Raw genomic sequence first — 20,958 nt, 5'->3', positions numbered from 1 at the left:
AGTTAACATCTAGCACAACACAACACACATTAGACTCTCCACAGAGCCGACCGATTAGCAGCTCCGCGGTGGCGTTTCTCCGACGTGGGAGAAGAAATAAGAATGGAGGAGGGCGAAAAAGAAAAACAGGTTTACACTGATTTCTGAACAGACTCACTTTTTATCCGCAAGAGAAATCTTATTTTAAACAGCTTTTTATTCAAATTTTTAGAGTTTTATAGTCATGTAAACGGGGGCCTCAGAGACCTTGCTGGTGGTTCCTCATCAAGGTCCCAGACCTCAGGTTGGGAACCACGACTTATCGTCCGTGGAAGTCGGCGTTTCCCAGACGGTCCGGCTTCTGGCCCTCCTCAGTCTGAGAATCAAACATGATGATATTCATAAAACTGGACAAGATCCCCTCATGTGAAAACACCTCACTGCAAAAAAACCTGGATAATTTGTCCCTGACTGTCCTCAGTATGATAAAATCTTATGGAGCTTATGAAATGAGCTAAACAAAGTGTAAATAGACAACGTTATGTTGACTTTTAGTTTTACTTTTCTCCAGCTAAAGTATGTTTTCTGGGGGAAATTATGTCATATGTTGCATCAGATGCATTGTGAAATTACACTTTTCAACTTATGTATGTAGTCACTAAATAAAATATGACATTTTTATTATGAGACCAAAGGGAATGTGTTTATTTGCCTGGCTCGTCCCACTCAAGACCAAACTGGACTTCATGTTGCTGCCAAACTTCTCCGGACGGCGTTCGGAGCAGCCGCTGAAAATGGTGGCTTCGCCCTCGTCTCTCCACCAGCAAATAAACGACGGAGCGAGCGGCACAGCGTGGAGCGACGGGCGCCGACATTAATATTCTAAACCTGGAACGCTGTGCTGATGGAAAGGAACAAAACAACACCAATTTCCTCTAAACTGCGCATGGAGCGAGGCCTTGAACCGGAGAACGAGTCTTCAGAGAGATTAATTCTCCTCTGTGATCGTGTTCTCATTACAGGAGGCCGGGGACTCAAACACACATAATAACAGGGCAGACCGCTGTTCCTTTGTAACATGCGGCTACCTAAATGATCCTAAATAAGATAGATGACAAGGATAAAGCCGGTCATAATCGGCATTTTGCACAATGGAACATAATGGTGTGAGGAGAACAAGGGGACGACACACGGCGCTGCTGTTTCAGTGGCCTGGAGCAGTGCACCTCGTCCACAGCAATTAAAATGAGAGGATTCAATTTTGCCAAACACCAGGAACCTCTGATAAATCTAGTATCTCATTTTCCAGCGGAGGACGCTCCCTCGCGCCGCCGCTATCATGTTTGTTATGGTATTTTTCGGGAGAACAGCTGGCGACCGACGGGCCGGGTGGAAACCGCGCTAATCCCGGCGGTTTGGGCGCGAGACGCGGGGGTGAGGTGGGGGGGGGGAACGGCCTCCGTGTGGGAGCAAGCCACTCACTTGAACTGATAAAGATTTAATTAACACAAGACTCCGCAATTACTTCATAATTAAAGTAATTTGTCCCCTTGTTTGGATGAGTAGGCAGGACTCTGCGAGGGGCCGGGCCTTCAAAGACACCAACTCTGCCCCACTTTGGAATTTAATGCTTGATTTTCCAAACCCCCCCACCCCCCCACCCTCCACACATGCTCTAATAAAATATTTGTGCCAGCTTCTCTTTAGCCTGTGTTTATTTGCCTTTTATTTGACAACTCATTTGTTATTCATTGAGAAAGTAATAAGCTGAGTAGGCTGAGCACAAAGTATCATCAAGAGCCACATGAAATAGTAAATAGGCCTGATATAATCATAATCCTCTTCAAACTGCACTGCATACAGCTTTGAATTGTGTAGAGCTACAGAGCTGGCGGCACGCTAAAGCACGAGGGGAAAGGAAAAAAGAGGAAGAAGAAGAAGAAGTGTGATGACTTTGTTTGACGATTCGGAGAATGGAGTGTGTGTCCTGAGTGTGTGTGTGAGGTCTTCGACCTTGCAGAGAAACCTCCAAAAGGTGCAGGATGTCGAGGCCTGGAGGCCGGAGCACAGCTCAAACTATTAAACAGTGTTTTCTTATCCATTTTAATACTAAAGTAACGTTCGTGTTTCCTCAAACTCTTTTTCATGTGTTGGATTATTATTTTAAAGTAAATTTAAAGTGAATAAAGTTCATTCATTCAAAGTGAAATAACAACGAATGGCTGATTAAACGGTTTTGATCTTAATTGGGTCAGACCATCAGAGCTGATCATGAAAATAGGAAATTTTAGCCTTAAGTTCCCATTTAATGCACTTTTTATTTATTCACTTTGCCACTGTGATTCTCATCAGACTGAAGGGAGGAAAGCTGGGGTCAGTTTATTCAGATCAAAAGATTTCTGCAGGATTTAACACCTTTTCAAAAACAGTGATGATGTGACGCTAATGCTAATTCACTAGTAACGAGGTCCTGTCGCTGGTTCACTGCTTTCTCCTTGATTTCTTATCTAGGAATCTTTGTTCTCCAATTTGTTCTTTAACGAACTTTAGTCTTAAACAGTGTGCCTCCTAGTGGAGGAATAAAGAACTGCAGTTAACGATTCACCTTTCAGAAGCTTTTTTAAAAGCCAGTTTGAACCCTTTGATTTTATTAGACTTTGAAAATGCTTTGTTTTTATTGTTCATTCTGACTCTGACTTTGTGTTTTTACCACTTACTAAAATAAATGTCTTTAACTTTCTGAAATGTGCTTTATAATTAAAATTCTTCACTTCTTGTTTGCTGCATTTCCAACAGGACTGTATGCTGAGGGACAACATGCAAACCTTATTAAAAGAAGAGATGAATGTGTTTTCTGTTGCTTCATCTAAACATGTGGGAAGAAGAGCATTACCCTCATTTACAGACGATCTGCGTGTGATTTGCCTCAGCTGCATGCTGGGTAATTGAGGTAAGCATCACCTGCTCAGGTGTCCTGCTGCTAGTTTAATGTCTGGAATCCCTTCAGAAGGAAACTGGGGCTGAAAACTGCTTCATGTGAGCGATGAGAGAAAAACAAACAATCCCACCTGCTCAGCAGGAGACGGTGAGGAGTAGAAACTTCCCCCTGATCCAGACTGCGAGGCGGAGGCGCTGTCCAGTCCAGTTTGGGCGGAGAACCTCACTCTGATCTGCCACATTCATGCATCCATCTGCTCCGCTCACCGCATCCAGACCTGGGTCATGAGGGATGCGAGTGTTTCCCGGCCAACAGCAGGCAGGAGGAGGCTGCCAGTGTGTGTCTGTGTGTGTGTGTGTGGGTGGACATCCATCCATCCATAACATGCAAACTCCACATATCAACGCTCTGAAAAGCATCCGCCGCCCTGCAGCCTCAGCTGTTTGTGTCGTTTACCACAAACTGATGCTCCTCCTGTAATGCTGCTGGAATATAATCCCACAACCTGAGACGACGCTGGGAGTTAATTAGGATCATGGAGGTGGCGTTGATGGAGGCATGTTTACTGCAGATGTGTGATGAAGCAGCATGAACCTCCACATCCAGGGAACTGGAACACCACAAGGATGGAGAAAAAAGAAGCAGCAGCCTCACTCTGCTTTATTTGCATAACCCTGGCCTGCTTAAGGCAGGGGAGCCACCGAGTGATCTCAGAATTAGCATGCTGTCACCTTCAGTGTCTCTTCTGTCATTCAGAAAAACAGGCAAGTGTGCAGACACATGAACCCGTTTCCCATCCGCTGCAGAAATGTTAATTAGGAAGCGCGGCGTCCCACTGCTGCGCTGCTCTCCCTCCCCACGCCCAACTGACATGTTATGTATTTAAATCCCTTTCATGTGCCCTTATTATAGAGCAGCTGGAGTCACATGCCAGTGATGGAAAATGTCATCATCATCTTCATCACCACAACAATTTCTGCATGTGCATGAAGAGAAAAGCTAAAAATGTGTATATACACACACACACACACACACACACGTAGATTTCTCAAACATCATGCCAACATTTAAATAGGAAATAAAAGGACTTTATAATTAATTTGTCTACATAAGGGGAAGCGTGCGGACGGGGAAAGATAAACGAGTGAAAACTTTGCATGTATCTGCTGTGATCGGCTAATTGAACGTGGAGGATTTGCTCTTCCTCTGATTGTAAACATATAGATGTGACTGAGCCCAGTCCTCTTTTCATAACAAACATCAAACTTTCAGCTGGCTGCTGTGTTTTTAGCTCAGAGGCTTTTTTTATGGGCTTCCAGCCAACTGCTCTATTGTTGAGGAAGTAGTGCCCCCCTGTGGCTCAAGCGGGGAATTACACCCTGGTAAAATCAAGCCAAGCCAGAGGAGATGGCATTGAGGCAGACTCTCCATGGGAAATATCAAGATGAGGCCGATAAGACGGAAACACAGAACGTGAACGAAACAGACTTCAAGAAAATCATTTCCCTTATCTTGAGGGAAGAAAAAAAAAAAAACCCTGATAGATCCATTTTGGCAACTGAGATAGCAGGGAAATGCTCACACAGAGGAATGATGAAACACACATGTAACTGTGATTAAACACAGCTGAGACAGTTCAAAGGCTGTGGACACACACTTCCCACGCCGTCTGCACGACGACCCCAACATCCCCCCCCCACAAACCCGACTCGGGGCGGCGCGTCTTTAAAAAATACTTTATTCTCGTTGCAAAGGAGGCATCGGGAGCATCAGTGCGTTCTATGGCTTGTGTACAGAGTTCCTGTCGGGGGGGACAACATCGTGGAACAAGCCCTTGTGTGAACGGCGGGCCCCGCCCATGTTTACCCAGGAGGAATGTTTGAGGCAGCGGCTCTGCAGCCGCCGGCGAGCCCGGCGTCTGAGGAGGGAATGCTACTGTACAGTATGTGGCTCGGAGCTCGACCCCGCGTGGCTGTTACATAAACTCTGCACACGTCAAGCGACTCAGAAAAAAGAAAGAAAGAAAGAAAAAAAAAAAAAAGACAGGAGTTGAGCGTAATGCTGCCGACATCTTTAAGAATGTTAAGTATGTTTCTCTGAGGAAGTCACCGAGAGGGAAAACACCGAGGCGGTCCAACACCAGCGCTGCTGAAACCACATCAAAGCTGGATCCTGCCTCTCTGGTGCCTCTTCGCTCGGTTCAGCCAGGAAAATGTGAAAATCTATAACGGGAACCCGGCGTCTCCAGATTTTAATGCTCGCTATTGTATTAAGATAGGCTGGTGGCGAAAAACCGACGGCTGTCGCTAAACTCTGCGCACAGGCGCCGTCTGGTGAGCGGACATCACAGGCGAGAGCAGATCCGCCCCAGATTCCTCACTTTCAATTCATCTGCCACTTTGTTGTCGACAACTTGACTCATCCACACACAATGGAACTTCCAGAATTTGGCACGGGCCGAGATAATATCATTGTTCCCAGCGAGCGACTGTAATCCAGAGCTGTCACCGTTCCACCATAGCAGCAGTTTGGGTTTAGGACTGTTTACAGAAACACTTTGGATTGGAGAGAGAGAGAGAGAGAGACAGAGAGAGGGCGAGCGAGAAAGAGAGAGAGAGGTTCACGTCTCACATGTGGAGAGAAAACAGCTCCTCCTTATATTTGGTATAATCTGTGGATGCTGCTGAGACTGTGCCCAGGTCTGACAGCGTACAAATCATTGGATCACACCCAGCGTGGGATAAAGCTAACAGCAGTGCAGATGAATACAGTACGTGTGTGTGTGTGTGTGTGTGTGTGTGTGTGTGTGTGTGTGTGTGTGTGTGTGTGTGTGTGTGTGTGTGTGTGTGTGTGTTGGGGGGAGGGGCAGGGACGCGGCTCTCGGGCCAGCAGGTGGCCTCACCTGTACCCTGTGCCGGGGAGTCGAACCGCAGCGCCTCTCGCGGGACGCCCTGCCGCCTCGCTTCGTGTCCTGTGTGTCGTCTGCGGGAGCGTCTGGGGTGGTGGGCGGGATCATAGAGGGGGGGGTGAAATGATGCGGGGCGATTTACACAGCCTGAGGGCACCCACACAATCCAACCCACACACACATTCACACACACTCTCATACATTCTCTCTCACGCACGTCATTATATATGCAGGAGAAAAATATATTAACATTTGCATTACAAAACAGTACAAGGGCCTCAGTGTGGTGAAACACCTCTGCTGGGTTTTGTGTTCCGACGTCTTCTGGATGCAAAACTATCGCTCTGAACGCCTTCGACAAAATATCTCTGCTCTGCTATGAAAATACACCCATGTTCCAAAATGGGATTTGAGGCACTGGATTACATCTCTGTACACAAAAAGAGTAAACCCCCCCCCCCCCCAATCCGTCCGTTCAGATGGAGGCGACCTCCAGAGAGCTACAGGATCTGGACGCCACGAGGGGCCGAGAGGCCGTCGGGGAGCGTTTAGCTCGTTCGCCATTCCAGCCGGAGTGTCTCCCGGCTCGTCCCTCAGCCGACAGTCCAGCTGTCTGGCTCTGGAAACACCCCGCCTCCCCCTGCCTCCCCCCGCCTCCCCACGCCTCCCCCCGCCTCCCCACGCCTCCCGGCTATTTGGTTCAGTCTGAATCGTGAGTGAAATCGGCTCCTTGCTACGGCGACCTCGGCTCTTTCCGGCCGTCTTGAACCCGGCGGGCGCTCGGCCGGCAGGAGAGCCGAACCGGTAGTCCGGCGCTCCGCGTCTCACAGTGGACTAAATAATGTCGACAGTTTCACAGCGTGTTGGCGCCTGCCGTGCGCGGCGGCGCGGCTCAGTCCACCGGGCCCTGGAAGATGAGCTTGGAGCAGCCCTGGGCGAGGCTGAGCTGCGTGGCGCAGAAGGGGCAGGCGGCGTGGAAGGCGTGGGTGCCGTGGGGCAGCGGGATCTCCGCCCAGTACTTGACCGACTTCTCCGAGCACACGTGTCCGCACGGCACGAAGGCGTGCGTGGGTGCGCCCGTGTCCACGTAGAAGGCGGGCTCGCAGCCCAGCCACAGCGGCACGTAGGGCCCCACCACCCGGCACATGGGGCACTCGCGCTGCGCGTTGGGCTCCTGCTCCGAGCGGTGGCCCCAGTTGTGGTAGCCGTGCACGTGGCCGCACGCCAGGTACACCCAGGGCTGCTTGTCCTCCAGCGAGGACAGGGCGCGGCTGCGCTGCATGCTGGGGAAGGCCAGCGTGTTGAGGCCCACGGGGCACTGCGGCCGCGCCGCGTTGATCTCCTGCCGCAGCGCCTCCAGGTGCTTCTGGGTGGGCGTGTGGAACAGGCCCTCGGCCGTGCGCCACAGCAGGGTGGCGCCGCACAGGTCCACCAGGGAGCCGTCCTGCAGGACGTTGCTCTCGTTCTCCACCTGCGGGGGGGGGGGGGGGGGGGGTAGGAGAGCACACAGCCTCAGAACAGCTTCGGACCGGCGCCTGCAGAGGCGGGCCGGGGCCACACTGACCAGCTTCCCCGGCGTCTGGGCCGACCGCGTCTCCCGCAGCGTGTACACGTCGCCGCACACCGAGATCTCCCGCCACACGCCCGGCTTGGACTCCTCCGTGAAGCCGCCCTTGGGGTGCATCACCAGCACGCCGTTGGTCGTCAGGCCGTCCATGTGACCGTCAGGGTTTTTCCATTTCGCAGCTTTTTCCTGGAGGCAGGGGCAGATCATCAGAGATGACGCAAAGCGACGCAGCGCTCTGCGGCATTCCGCGTTTTACACAACGCCGACCGAAATACACTCAATTCTCTTATCTGGTTACAATTTTTTGGATCTAAGAGGAGAAAAAAAAAAAAAAAAAAAAAACCCCAAGCATATAATCTTAGATTTGAGAAAACAGAGATACTGTGAAACCACCATGGCTGCCTGGCGTGTAATTACCCCGAGGAAGATGTTTTTGGAGGAGTCGAACCCGGCTGCGTAGATGCGGGCGGTGAAGGGCGGGTTGCGCTCGCAGACGACCCGGCAGGCGAAGCGGGAGATGGTGCTCTGCGTGATGGGAGTCTCCTCCCCCTCCTGGCCTCCAGCGATCGTGTCGGTGACCACGAAGTCTATGGGGCTCTCGGTGGAACGGCCGATCTGCGGAACGACACAGTGGTTAACGGACCAGAACCCTAAAGTCGACGAATAAATGCACAGCGGAGAGATGGACCTCCATATGTAACAGATGTGAAAACCTGAGCAGAAAGAGCTGCTGCTATCGTTCCTCCATCAGTTTCATTACTTCGTTCTTCTCAGGTCTCATCAGTTTCACCCACATTATTGTCTCCCGTGTATTTTACCACTAAGGAAGTTCGCTGTGAGCTAACTGCGGCTGTGATCGGCAGTTCAACTAACTCTTCTGAATCCTGGAAGTGGAGCTGTGGCCCGTTCAGCGCTAAATCAGAAACATGGAGCCGAGTGGCGACCAAGCACAGTTCACTTCACTGCGCCCGTCTGTTTGTGCACCTTTGATACATTTCTAACTTTATCTTTAAGCCGGCAAACGGTGAAACAACACTGAAAAGCAGACCTCAAGCTGAACAAACAGAGGGAAAAACACGCATTTCCTCTTTCAGTTCCCTTATTCTTTTTCTGAACCCAAATTGTCCACGAGTCCTACTATTCCAGTGGCTTCCGTGCTCGGCTGTGCTGTTGTTTGCAGCGTTGTGCAGAAACGCAGTGAGATGCTGAGCGCAGCGTCATCAGCATACTTTCAGATTAATGCTGTAAAGTAGCTGGCAGCGGCTCACAGAGGGCACAGGGCGGACGCGCTGCAGGACAAACGGCCAAGTGAGCAGCAGGCAGCTCCTCACAGGGACGCTTCGCTTTAACTCACCGTGATCGAATGATGTGAGAAATTACAGCTCAATGGGGCCAAATTTAGACCCTTTCTGAGATCAATCAACAAAAACTCTACGTTAAGAGGAAGATTTAAAAGAAACGCAAACTCACACTATATTAAAATTGAGACAGTTTACACGACAACCCTCCTGCTCAGGGTGAAGACGTGTTTCCCTCTGCTGGGCGTTACCTGGAACATGTCGGTGTCCTTGTCATGGCTGTACTCCACCACCACCGTCTGGTTCCTGGACAGCGTGTAGGAGATGCTGTGCTGGCCTTTGCAGCTCACCGCCTGAAATACGACCAAATGTATCACACACACACACACAAACCGAAACGCCGGGTTCAGGAATAGACGCCGCGCTGCAAGTGAAGCGGGGCGAAAACCTTCGATGATTGCTTCTGTGGCTTTACCGCCGGATCCGAGAGTGACGGAGGTTCACAAACAGGAAGCACAATAAGAAAAAAAAAAACAAACACCTTGTGCAATGATTGCATCTGTGGGAGGTTAAATTACAGACTGAAGCAAAGCCAGACCTGCTATTAAAACACTGATGAGTCACACACACACACACACACACACACAGACAGACACACACACACACACACACACACACACACACACACACACACACACACACAGTCTCAGCCACGTTTCAAGTGCTGATTGGCAGAAAACAAGTATCTGTCCTCATCCTCATTTATAACAACAACAAAAACATTTGGTACGTTGCCAACGGATGTATTTTCTGTACATCATCTTCTTTTTTTTTTTTATTGTAACGTCTTAAAGCTTATTCCTGGCAGAGTGAGGAGTGTGTGAAGTCTCGCTCCCCTGACGGCGACCACGAAGCGCCCGCTGGCCTCGCTTAGCGCTCGCTTGCCTTTAAAACCCGAGCACGGCTCTCGCCGACACTTCGCCACATGCCACTATCATCCTGCTCTAATCTGCAAATTCCATTTCCAAAACATCCCCCTCCTCCTCCGTCACGTGCGCCGGGGAGCGGGGGAGACGGAAACTGGGTCATCGGAGCCGCCGCGCTCTGCTGCGGCGCCGCAGACAGACGGGGACAAATGTCAGCCTCGCATGCAGTCTTGTCTCCGCCGCACGGCTACAAACAAATGGCGCTCCACCTGCTCGGCGGCTAAAAGGAGTCCGCGCGCACTCCAAACACAAGAATGTATTTTTATCGACGACGCCACGGCGAGTCCTTCCCCCGCCCCCCGAGTTGGAGGAGTCGGAGCGAGGATGTTTGGAGCTGCTCATCGCCGGTGTGCAGAGACACGTGAGCGCCGCCTCGCAGACACACAGCCTCCTCGGTTCGGCCTGCCGTGGGGGGGGGGCAGGCGTACGGCCAGGTGGAGGAAAGCAAGGTTTCATTCCATGTGACTCCTCCAGCGATTCGGAGGTTTCATGTCTTTGTCGCTCTAAATTAAGATCAGCACGCCGTTTATCCTGGTTGAGGTGCAGCAAGATGTATTTTCCAATGGGAGGCTCTGCTCAGTCAATCTAACCCGTCAGTCCTTCACCTGGCAGTTTACTGATACTCTATTGAATCTACGCTGTACGGAACACGCCACACCCTGGCTTCTACCACCAGCATCACTGATTCTGATCCTCCGCCTGCCTCTTCGACTCAACACAACGGCTGGACAACATGCTGACTGGAAAATACACCAGCAACTTTTCACTGAATAGACTTTCACACAGGGGTGTCAAACATAGGGAGCGTGGGGCAAAGCCGGCCATGACAGGCAGCTCCCATGATGCTATCAAACTGGCCTCAAAGCCAGGCTGCCAGGGAGAGTTTGTAAAAAAACATGCAGAAGAGGAGAAGCTTTTAGGACATTTCACTGCATTTTACACCAGAAAGGTTCATTAAAACTGAATTCATGTCGAGATTATCGGGATTTTCAGTTGTGATTTTTTTGGTTTTATGAAAATATAGAAATTTGCATCTCATATGTTTTGCTCCACAGCAAGAAAAACATTTTGAAAGTGAATTATGACTCTATTTTACTGGTTCAGTCCACTCAGGATGAAATTAGGCAGGCTTGTATTCCCTGAACTAAACAGAGTGACAGTCGTTAAAGAATGATTCTGCTCATTATGTGAGGTTGTATGTTTCACATTAAGCCACCTGTAGCTCTTGGAGTGAAGGGCTGGCCTGGTGCTGCAGCTTCACCCTGAGTTTAAACTCCTAATCCCAGGCCTGGTAGCAGAGAGACGCAGAGGAGGAAGGGAGGAAGGTCACAGCAGTTGCTGCTTAAACAGCCTGTGACTAATTGCTGAAACGGCACTCCCTGCTTCACTGTGCAGAGCTGAACTGCCACGTCCAATAAAACCTTTTTTTTCCCCTCCTTCGAGCAAACCCACAGTCGGGATTGTATTCAGGAACAACAGAAAACTTATCTCCACAGCCTCTGCAGGCCGACAGAGAAAGAGAGAAGGCCTCTGAGCAGATATGGAGAGTCGAGTTCCACAAGGTGACAGTAACCTGAACCAGAGAGCCACACTCACAACAAATGTCTGAACCGCCGGCCTCAGAGCTGCGGAGGTAAGCAGGTCTTCTGCTTGGGAACCAGAGGCAGGAATGCAGGAAGGCAAACACGTCGGACTGGATATGGCCTTTTCCGGCGGGCCCTCCAGAGCAGAGAGGAGCTGAGAGCGCGGCCAGCAACAAGAGGTATTGTGCTGGAAATGTCAACACCGAGGTCTGCCAACAATAATGTAAAGTATTCTACTGAACGTAGCCTCGGCTAGCGGAGCCACAAAAAGCCACTCTGCTGCCCTGAAAATAGTCACTTTGCTTTGTTTGGTGGGTTTTTGTTCCGTCTGGCCGTGCCCCGCGGGGGCGGGGGCTGGTAAACGGGCGGTGTTCGGGGCTTTTTGTCCTGTCCGTCTTTGTTCACTCTCGCTTCAAGATGACTTGATTTCTGATCGTCTCACTTCTAAACACAAAGCTCCAGGCTTTTCATCCCGTCAGTCACTACCGTGAGACGGGACGAGACGGGTCTGTTCATTAGGACACAGTTCCCCTGGTTCTACATACCTTGCTGGCCTGCGGCGAGTTGAGGATGTGCACAGTGCTGGGCTTCACACCGTTGGCTTTGGTCCTCCGGTACAGAGCAAATCTGCTTTTCCGTCTACCGCGGTCTCCGTTGGGCAGGGAGCCATTGTACCTGTGACAGGAGGGGGAGGAGGACGGCGGAATTCAGTTCATGTTGTTCAGCGTGAGAGAGCAAAACACTTTTCCTTTGTAGCGGAGAAAAGATGTGTCTAATGAGATTTACCTGCAAAATTCCTGTAATCATATCAGAGGCAAACATGGAGAATTAGAAAAATTCAATGTGTTTTGATGAAAAGCAGCTTTGCCACGCATTACATCACTGGCAATCTAAAACAGCCTATTAGAAATCCAAGCGTTACCTTGAATAATGTCTCTTATTACATAACGCACTTTGGGGCTGGAGGTTTGGGAGAGCGAGGGAGCGATGGAGCGAGCGGGCGCCGTGTACGCTGCAGCTGTTCTTTGCTCCGTGTCCCGGGCTGGAGCACGTTTTGAGACGCACGGCAGGTTGTGGCCGCCGCTTCGAGAACGGACTCACGCGACTCGAACGCTTCGCTTCATCGCAGAAATGTTATCCGGGGACTCGGAAGGCTGCCGGCGCTTTGTTCTCAGATCACTTCTCGCCCCTCGGCCTGTGAATGAAGAGGCTCCTTCCGGGAGGACCGGTCTCCTCTCTCCCCACCAGCTGGTTGGTACAGCTGGGACGCCCCATGCTCCGCTCCCGTCCAACACACAGACCTTCTGTCACAGGCTCACGAGGAACCGCGGCGCGCGGGACAAACTCCTCCTGCAAGGGAAATGTTCACGTCCGAGGCCTTTAGCCGGCATACCGATGCAGTCCAGGAAAACCGATTCGACCAACCGCCGAATAATCTGACATTTCTCCTCTTTGTTTCGACATGAAGAGCAACGGAGCCTCCTTCTGCCGCCCGATAGCTCCCTCCCACGCCGCTCCACCTGTCCCGAGTCTCTGCACGGCTGGCCGGGCACGGAAACACATGGTCCCGGTCAGGACGGCGCTCGGAGCTGGCCTGGAGGATGAAACCCCCCCGCAGGGAGCGGGAGAGGACCCGGAGGACGGCAGGAACCCGTGACCTTTGGTGCATGTCTCAGGTCCTGTTTACATGGCAGCCATTCAAGTGAAACTATTTACTACAGCCGCGGCGGGCACGTGCAGCCGCGGCGTTCCTGCCGTCTACACGGAGGTGGAGTTGGAGCGCTTTTACAAAGTCGTGCTTCACCTGTTTACATGCTGACGGAGCGCTGTCAAAAAGTTCACCTCTGGAGTCGATTTCATAAAGCGAACACCCAAAACGCAACGAAAACTTTCTGTTTTCACTTGAAAACGTCGCATTAACAGGTCCCGACACAGACTCGTGGTTTTCAAAGCAGCGGCAGAAAAATCTGGAAGTCAGGATGAGAAAATGATCAAATTCAGCGTGAAAACTCAACTGGAACAGTCGTGCCAGGTGCAGCCATAAAACCAGACTCGGCTGAGAATGTGCTCGTCCTGCCACACTCACGAAGGAAACACACCTTTCAAACTCATTCACTACTGAGCTTAATGTATACTCCGGTTTCATTAGCCCAGAAATCCTCCTGCTAAATAAAAACCATCGAGTTCTCCGTGTTACTGACGAGTGCGAGGCCGAACAGCGGGTTACCTGTGTCTCCAATGAAACACACAGTCAGATGATATGCAGCTTAGACGCTCCTCCGTGATGAATACTGACTGCAGAATATAACTCTCGCCCGGTATGAAAAGCCACACAAGCCTTCAATTATTCATCATTACACAGAGCAACAATATTCTGTCACTGGGGAACTGCCACCGTCACATTAGCAGGGACAGGCTCTTTAACGCCGCGCTCCAACTAATTGTGATGGCTTTCCCTTTTGACCTGTGCCAGACAGACAGCGGATTTACCTTCCAACACTTAGGAGCGGGGATTAGAAGGCTGGCATATCACCTATCCTCCAGGGCTGCGGGAAGGAGCCAAGAGCACCTCCCACCTCGCACGCCAACATGAAAGGCTAGTGTTCACGGGATGAGCGGGAGACGTGCTGAGCAGCGGTAACACTCATTAGCATGACGGGGAGGTGGGTCTATCTCAGAGGGTCGCCGGCGATGGCGCTGAGGTCAGATGGCGCCACCTGTACTACCTGCAGCATGGAGGAGATAATCAAAAGGACTACTGCGGTACTTACTCAGTTACAACAGTTTGATTCCACTTATATCAACTCTAAACCTGCCGAGTCCAGGAGGATCTGGACTGGGAGCCATGATCCTCTGAAGGAAAACATTGTTCTTATTGTCCAGCTCCATCCAGTGGTTCTGCCTCCTACACTGACACAAAGCCAGAGTGTCTCCAGAAAGCTGCATTTCCCCTCGTTTGCATTGTCGTATAAACAGACCCACAAAATACAATGAAAGTTTTGAATTTTCACTTGAAAACATGTGAACTGAAGCTAAACCGGCTACGTATGAGCTCTGCTCTTGTGGTTCGGAGAGAAGAAACAGGGCAACTGTTCTTCTGGGATGAACGGGAATCCAGAAAAGTTTTCACATCCCAGCAGCGCGTGGCAGTCCGTACCAAAGAACTTCATTTGTACACTTCTCCTCCCGAGTGTGCTCAGGCTGAAATGTAGAAGGCTGGATCAATAGCCCCAGTCTATCCACCACAAAGGACAGAGGAAGCTGAGGAGAGGCAAAGGCTGAACTCCGATCAATCCATCCTTTCATTTCCAGGATAGCACCCCGCCCCCCGCCCCCCCCCCCCCCCCCCCCCCCCCCCCCCCCCCCCCCCCTTCACTGACCAGCACCAAGCCAATCCGCCCCGGCAGAGACGGGGGAAGCAGCCATGCAAGTAATAAGAGCCACCACGGTCATGGCAACAAACCAGCGAGGGAGCCGCTGCTCAAACAGGCTTTGTTCCATGCTGTCAGCTATCTTGTCTGGCATCAGCTTCATCAATGGGACGTGATGTCATGGCGCTGATTATACACCCGTCACTTCTGATTCACATATGTGTCTTTATGTCAGCCGGCGGAACAAAAGTATCTGCTTCAAACACGCCACATGCTCAGCCCCGGGGCTCCAGGCAGTCAGCACTTTTTGTCCCGTACAATGAGCGGAGTGACGGAGAGTGTATGGGCGGAGGGCGGGGAGGAGAGCCGCGCCGCGCTCTCGTCACTTGAACCTTCACAGCTCCGACCCGTCAAGCTGAAGGTGCGTGAATGAAAAACAAATGGGGACTGAGTGTGTCGGTGGCTCTCGGGCGGGTCAGAGTCCGAGCTTTAATGACGCGGCGGCAGGTGTTTTCCATCGTCTGAGGCAGCTGCTGCCAATGACAGTTCAATACACGCATGGACGTCACGATAAGTGGCGGCGGCTCCTCAACAAGTCCTCAAGGAAAACACAGTGGTTGTTTCAACTCGTCCTGGCATAAACAACAAAACAAAAACGGGTCTGTGTTTAGTCAGGGACCAGATGAAACACGAATACTAATGCCACTGTCATCTTTGTTGAGCTGTAACAGAATAATGCAGCCTTCCAGCCATCGTGGGCTTTGGAAGTTTTAACCCTTCAGACTCATATTTTCTGCATTTCTGTGCTTCATAAGTCACTCGCTGCCATGTGTGTAAGTCGTGTACATCGATTTTATAATCCTCACTGCATTTTAAGTATGAAAATTTACCATACACAATGAAATCTCTTGCAGAAGCCGACCAAACTCAGCCATGATTCACCACTTCTGGTTAAGAACACTTTTCTAGGACTGCCTCCACTTCACCGAGTATTATTGTCCAACAATACAACCGGTTATTTCCAAATAAAGCCGAGTCACTGGGTGTATGTTTAAGAATAATGTTGGTGTTCGAGCACAATTTCCAACAAAACAGCATCAATCAGCTGAACGAGGGATGAGAGAGGTTTTGGTAAAGCAGAAACACCGGGGGTTTTGCCATCACACTATAGTATTTTGTTCCTGATTAACATGTTTGGTTGTAAATTCAACTTTACAGCTTGGAATCGTTGCCACATACGGTCAATTTACAATGCTTTCACTTCCTCGAAAGAACAAAGGTTTGGAGTTCACCGCATGTCACAGGAGTCCACTGGACGGACGAGTCCGGTAAAGCTCATGTTGAGCAACCTCCTTCCCAGCAGCACCGTCCTTTCACAACAACAGTCGCATGACGGAGTCACGGATGGCTTTCACATGTGTTAAAAATAACATGAGAACAGTGTTTATGCTCATGTGAAACACAGCCAGGGGCCTGAATTTACCCCCAGGTCACCTGAAGGGGGCCGATCTTTCTTTACTGCTCCGATGATCAGAAACGCTGTGTTTTCCCCCTCATTCACACAGAGACGGAGCATTTTCCAAAAACTGCTTTCAGTGGCTCCATGAACCACAGTCGCCTCAACAGAACCTGTCTCTAAGTGAGCTGAAACTAATAATGGAATCCGTCCATGCACGAGCAGCAGGTCCTGTTTGGTCTCCGGAGCCACAAACAGTCTCAAGATCGAGTGATCAACACGCTATAAAATTACAAATACACAGAGTGGGAGGGCCTGACCTGCTTCCATTCTGGTCTCCATATCTCCACTGCTAGATTATAAAGTGTAATCCCATCAGAGCAATAAACACTGGACGGAAAGACTGAAAATAAAAGTGTGTGTGTGTGTGTTTTTTTTTTTTAATCTAAGCAGAAAGAGCTGTCAACTCTCAAACAATGATAATAAAAACTCATCCAAAACACACTAAACTCAAACAATCTTGCCCTCATGTTATGGCGGACTTTCTACCTGTTGAACTTCCTGTAATGCCACAATAACAGAAAAGGGCAATGCTAACCATATCTGGTAAAAATCTAACTTGAAGAGGGAAATTTGTCTTTACACAAAATCCCACTACTTTAGGGACTGTTAAACTCATCTAAATCACTGAATCAATTAAATAAAACAAATACCAGTGTTAAATGCCCCGTCACATCTTATTTCATCTCTGGAACCACATACAGCGCACATTGCTTTAAATTAGGGGTAAAATTTTTATCGTTTCCACTGCATAAACATATTAACTATGGACAACCCAAAGTGTTTCACAGCTGGTGGGAACAGCGCAGCAGTCAGGAGCACAGAAATAAACAAAAATCACCAAAAACAGTAAACTAACGAGAGCAAAAGCAAAGTGGTCACAGCTGATGTAAATTAAGGGCAAGAGAAAGAGCACTGTTATTTAATGGAACAAGTTTAAAAGCACAAATCCGTCGAGGTTACTTCCAGAGATGCTTATATTCATCATACCTCATACCATCAGCAGGATAGTCTCATACCCTGCAGATCTACATTCAATTGGACCAAACCAGTAAAGGCAACAAAAAACCTCAAGATTTTCCTCTTTAAACCTAAAACAAAGTCATTCAGTAACTTTCAAAACATGCTGGAATTAAGATCTTTTTTCACAAAGCCCACTATGAACAGCATGATGTTTCTACGAGGAAATGATTGCTGTATGGAATCTGATAGAAACTTGTTGCCTTGTTTTAGTTTCTACAGCCTTTACTGAATAGTTTTTCTGTAAACATCGCCTTATCAGCACAGACAGGCAGTTTTGTTTACAGCAGACAGAGTGACAGACATTAGACCCTTTAAACGGTCTTTCTTGGTCCTGCTGGGGGACACGTCTCCACGTACACAGATGACGGTGGAGAAAATGTTCGTAAATGTGCATGTTGTCGGAGAAGTGCTGTTTAAAGAGGGAGCAGCACTCTGAATCCCCCACTGTAATCGCCATTCATCTCACATGTACAAAGAAATTTTACCTGAAAACGTATCATAAATATACTTATTTGCACATTTGACACCTTTTTTTTTTGCAAGTTCTAGACTGAAGTTGGTGATAATCTAATATTAAGGGTCTGCAAGCTATATGACAAGAAGACCCGTTTTTGCTACTTTCTACAGAATTAAATTTATTCGCATTAAACGTTTAAAGTTGTTTAAATAAAGATAACGCAGCTCATGAACTTGGCCACAGTAAATACTTCTTCAGCCGACCCTCAAAACAACAGCACCCACTTGAGGCCCAACATAAACTACAACGTTTTTCGCATTTCTAATCTTTTCATTTAAATGGACACTGTACACATTGTAAAACGTTGCTGTGTAAACGAGGCCATAAATTATGCTGTTCTTACATTTGACTTAGCTTTTCAAGTTGTTTAATCAATTTTGAGCAATTTTTTCTCATTATACGTGTATATTACACATACATACACATATATATATATATATATATATTTGTGTGTGTGTGTGTGTGTGTGTGTGTGTGTGTTTCGTGGATTTTTTAAACTATGTGCTTTAGCCAATCACTTATTTTCCCCAACCCTGGTTTTTTAACCCTGCGTTTAACCTTTAAAAATGTTCTTCTGCACACACAAACAAGAAATTGCTGATCTGATGCTGATAACTTTTTTAAAGTTTCATGGAGCTGAGGGGGAACATGAGGCTCCAGAGCTGCAGATTTCAGGTATAATAAACATCAAACTCGATCCTGTCAGGGAACACTGAGCAACGTGGGAACAGACAGACGGCGTTTAAAGCAGAAGCGTTAATAGGAATAAAGACAGGACTGAGAAAAGGGGAAGGAGCCTGGGGGCTGGGGGAGGGGAACATCCCGACTTCCGAATTCCTGAAACCCCGTGAATCCGAGTTTCGGGAGGAAGAAGCGTCCCGGCGATGAGTTCCCGAGTTGGTTTTGCCCTCTTTTCTTTACGGATCGCTGGTACTTGCTGACCCGAGTTGGCCGTCTGACTCCAACGTACACATCTCTTCCTGCGCACGTGTCCAAATGTGTGGAGTAACGTGAGCTCCCGACGCGAGCGCACGTTCACGTCCCCTGACGTCCCGTCGAGACGTCCACATCCATGACAAGTTTACAGAAACTACCGCTAGCTTCGCTGTGGACGTGTGGAGGTTTTTGTTTGTTTTCGCCGTCCTTACCCGAGCACCACCAGCTCCCCGTACTTCACCGGGTCTTTGGACGGGGCGCAGTGCTCCTCCTGGCTCGACGAAAACATGAGGCGACGTTCGGCTGCGGCTCGGGGGGGGTAAAAAAAAAACAAAAAAACAAGCGGAATTCCCGTCAAAAGCCGCGGGCGCGTCTCATTTCAGGCCGCACAGCCAGGCGGCACCCGGACGTGTGGAGACGCGAATCCAGTTTCCTATAAATAAAGTGGTGCGAAACTTCCCCTGCGTGACATTGCAGATCGTAACTTAGTTGGCGGTTGAGTCCGCTCTAACGCAGATACAAAAACAGCGAGGAGCAGGGCCGGGACGTACCATTCTGCGCTCCTGCACTTCTGGCAGGGGGGGCGGCTCTCCAGCTCTGCGATTAACCCTCCGTTTCTCACACGTTGTGGACATAAAAAGTTATTTGAAGGGATTTTACATAGTTCATCAAAACATTTAATATTAAACCGACGATGCCATGGATTTAAAAACACTCGATCAAACAATTAAAAAAATGAAATGTACCCCTGTTTTATGACAGTGGATCGTACCTTCTGTTATGTAAACAAAGAGTACAATCTGGGAATTCTTAAAGGGATAAGACTTTTCTGATATGTTTGCAAAGTTTACATTTTCATTCAATTCATCATAAATAAGGAGTTATACCTTAAGTACGGACACAAAAAAGCACCTCAGATTAAAAACGTTTTAAAGATGATGAAATACTTTAATAACCTAGACATATAAAGTCTGACATGTTGAAAATAATCCCTCTGGTGTGTTTGCTGGCAGTCAGACATTACAACATCAGATTTGTAGATTCTGTTGGTGATCTCTTCCTCGTTGGTTTTTCCAAAAGCTTTATCACTTTATTGCAGCTGATTAGTGCATGCGACTGATTACACTACCTCATGAAAAGATCCCTTCTTATTTGCATGACTTGTTGCAATTCCTCATTTAGTTGCCTACCTTCCTAATTTCATGTATTGACCTGCACGTTGCACCTGCAGGGGTATTAATCCATAAATCTTCTAGCATAGGGCTGCAGGGCATGGTCACTGGTCCCAGCTGAATACAGGTGAAGGCAGGTTACCTGTCCAGAGAGAGAACACCACACACATCCCCACCTGCAGGCAATTTATTGTCACTAATTACCATAAAGCACATTTTTTTGGAGCATGTGAGAACGAACATGTTAAGCACTGCACCATAGTGTGGCCTGCATGAGATGATGCTGTGCAACTCAGAGCCGTCTAATAATAACACCAGTCATTTGTTTAATTGCTTCTTCAGAGACTGACTCACTGACTTTGTGTCTCTGCCTTGCATGCAGATGTCAAGTATGTCTCAGCCTCCAATGTCGCCCCTTTCCCCTGTCGCTCACGTCCAGTCGTTCTCACGCCTTTCCGATGAATGTGCCACTTCTTTTCTGTCTGGCAGTCTCATCAACGCTTTACTGCTCCTGTCCTGTTTTCACAAGAAACCTGCATGGCTTCGGGCCCCTCCGGTGGCCCCGTTGCTTCTGCAATTATGGCCCTCTGTTTGAACTGGTGTTCAGTTTCAAAGCGCAATAACACTTGACACAAAAACAAAAGGTAGTCGGGGGTCACTCGGGGTCCACGGACATGTTTGTCTCCGCAGCGCAATAAGACAAGACGGGCATTTATTTTTTTTTCATTTGTAAGCAATCCAAGTCAAGTAGTTGGCATTTGTTGGCTCTGTTCATAGCTGCACATACTTGTCCATTAATAGCACAGATGAGTGAACTCAGCTTCTTGAGCAGTTGTGCACAAGGATCAAGCTGCATTAGGCCCGTAACTCCAGGCTGGAGACTCGGCTCTAATCAATGTTTACTGCTCTTTTGTGTCACGGCCTCCTTCCGCTTTGCTTTCATCCACTGGCCATTGTCTGTGTGTAGGAACAGTCTTTTCTACATCTGTCTGACTCACCCTTCTGCAAGCACACACACACACACACACACACACACGCTTGGGTTGGGTTGGGGAGGGGTGGGGGGGATCAAAGGCTCTGGAGCACATACCACACTGATGGGGAGCAGATGCAGGGAGTGGGGCTGCTCTGCTGAAGTTGTGCTGCCGTCGAGTCTATGTTTAG

General features: G+C 49.1%; 1 protein-coding gene across 1 annotated transcript; it reads right to left on the bottom strand.

Moving 5' to 3' along the window:
* Positions 1-6,507: 6,507 nt before the first annotated feature.
* On the bottom strand, positions 6,508-19,123 carry peli2 (pellino E3 ubiquitin protein ligase family member 2). Its single transcript, XM_030116351.1, has 6 exons — positions 18,835-19,123; positions 11,805-11,934; positions 8,942-9,043; positions 7,810-8,007; positions 7,390-7,578; positions 6,508-7,296 (listed from the first exon to the last, which is right to left on the bottom strand). Exons 1-6 carry the CDS (start codon positions 18,909-18,911, stop codon positions 6,718-6,720), a joined length of 1,275 nt encoding a protein of 424 aa, XP_029972211.1. The 5' UTR covers positions 18,912-19,123; the 3' UTR covers positions 6,508-6,717.
* Between the last annotated feature and the right edge of the window lie 1,835 nt (positions 19,124-20,958).

This window comes from Salarias fasciatus, chromosome 19, assembly GCF_902148845.1.
Source record: "Salarias fasciatus chromosome 19, fSalaFa1.1, whole genome shotgun sequence".
Lineage (NCBI taxonomy): Eukaryota > Metazoa > Chordata > Actinopteri > Blenniiformes > Blenniidae > Salarias > Salarias fasciatus.
The sequence above is the reverse complement of the archived record's forward strand: the minus strand, read 5'-3'. Positions and strand labels throughout refer to the sequence as shown.

Excerpts from the sequence above, each read along its gene's own strand:
- peli2 (XM_030116351.1), bottom strand. The coding sequence starts at position 18,911 with ATGTTTTCGTCGAGCCAGGAGGAGCACTGCGCCCCGTCCAAAGACCCG. Across the intron at positions 8,008-8,941 it reads AGGACACCGACATGTTCCAG|ATCGGCCGTTCCACCGAGAG; the intron begins GTAACGCCCAGC and ends GTCGTTCCGCAG. Across the intron at positions 7,579-7,809 it reads CCAAAAACATCTTCCTCGGG|GAAAAAGCTGCGAAATGGAA; the intron begins GTAATTACACGC and ends CCCTGCCTCCAG.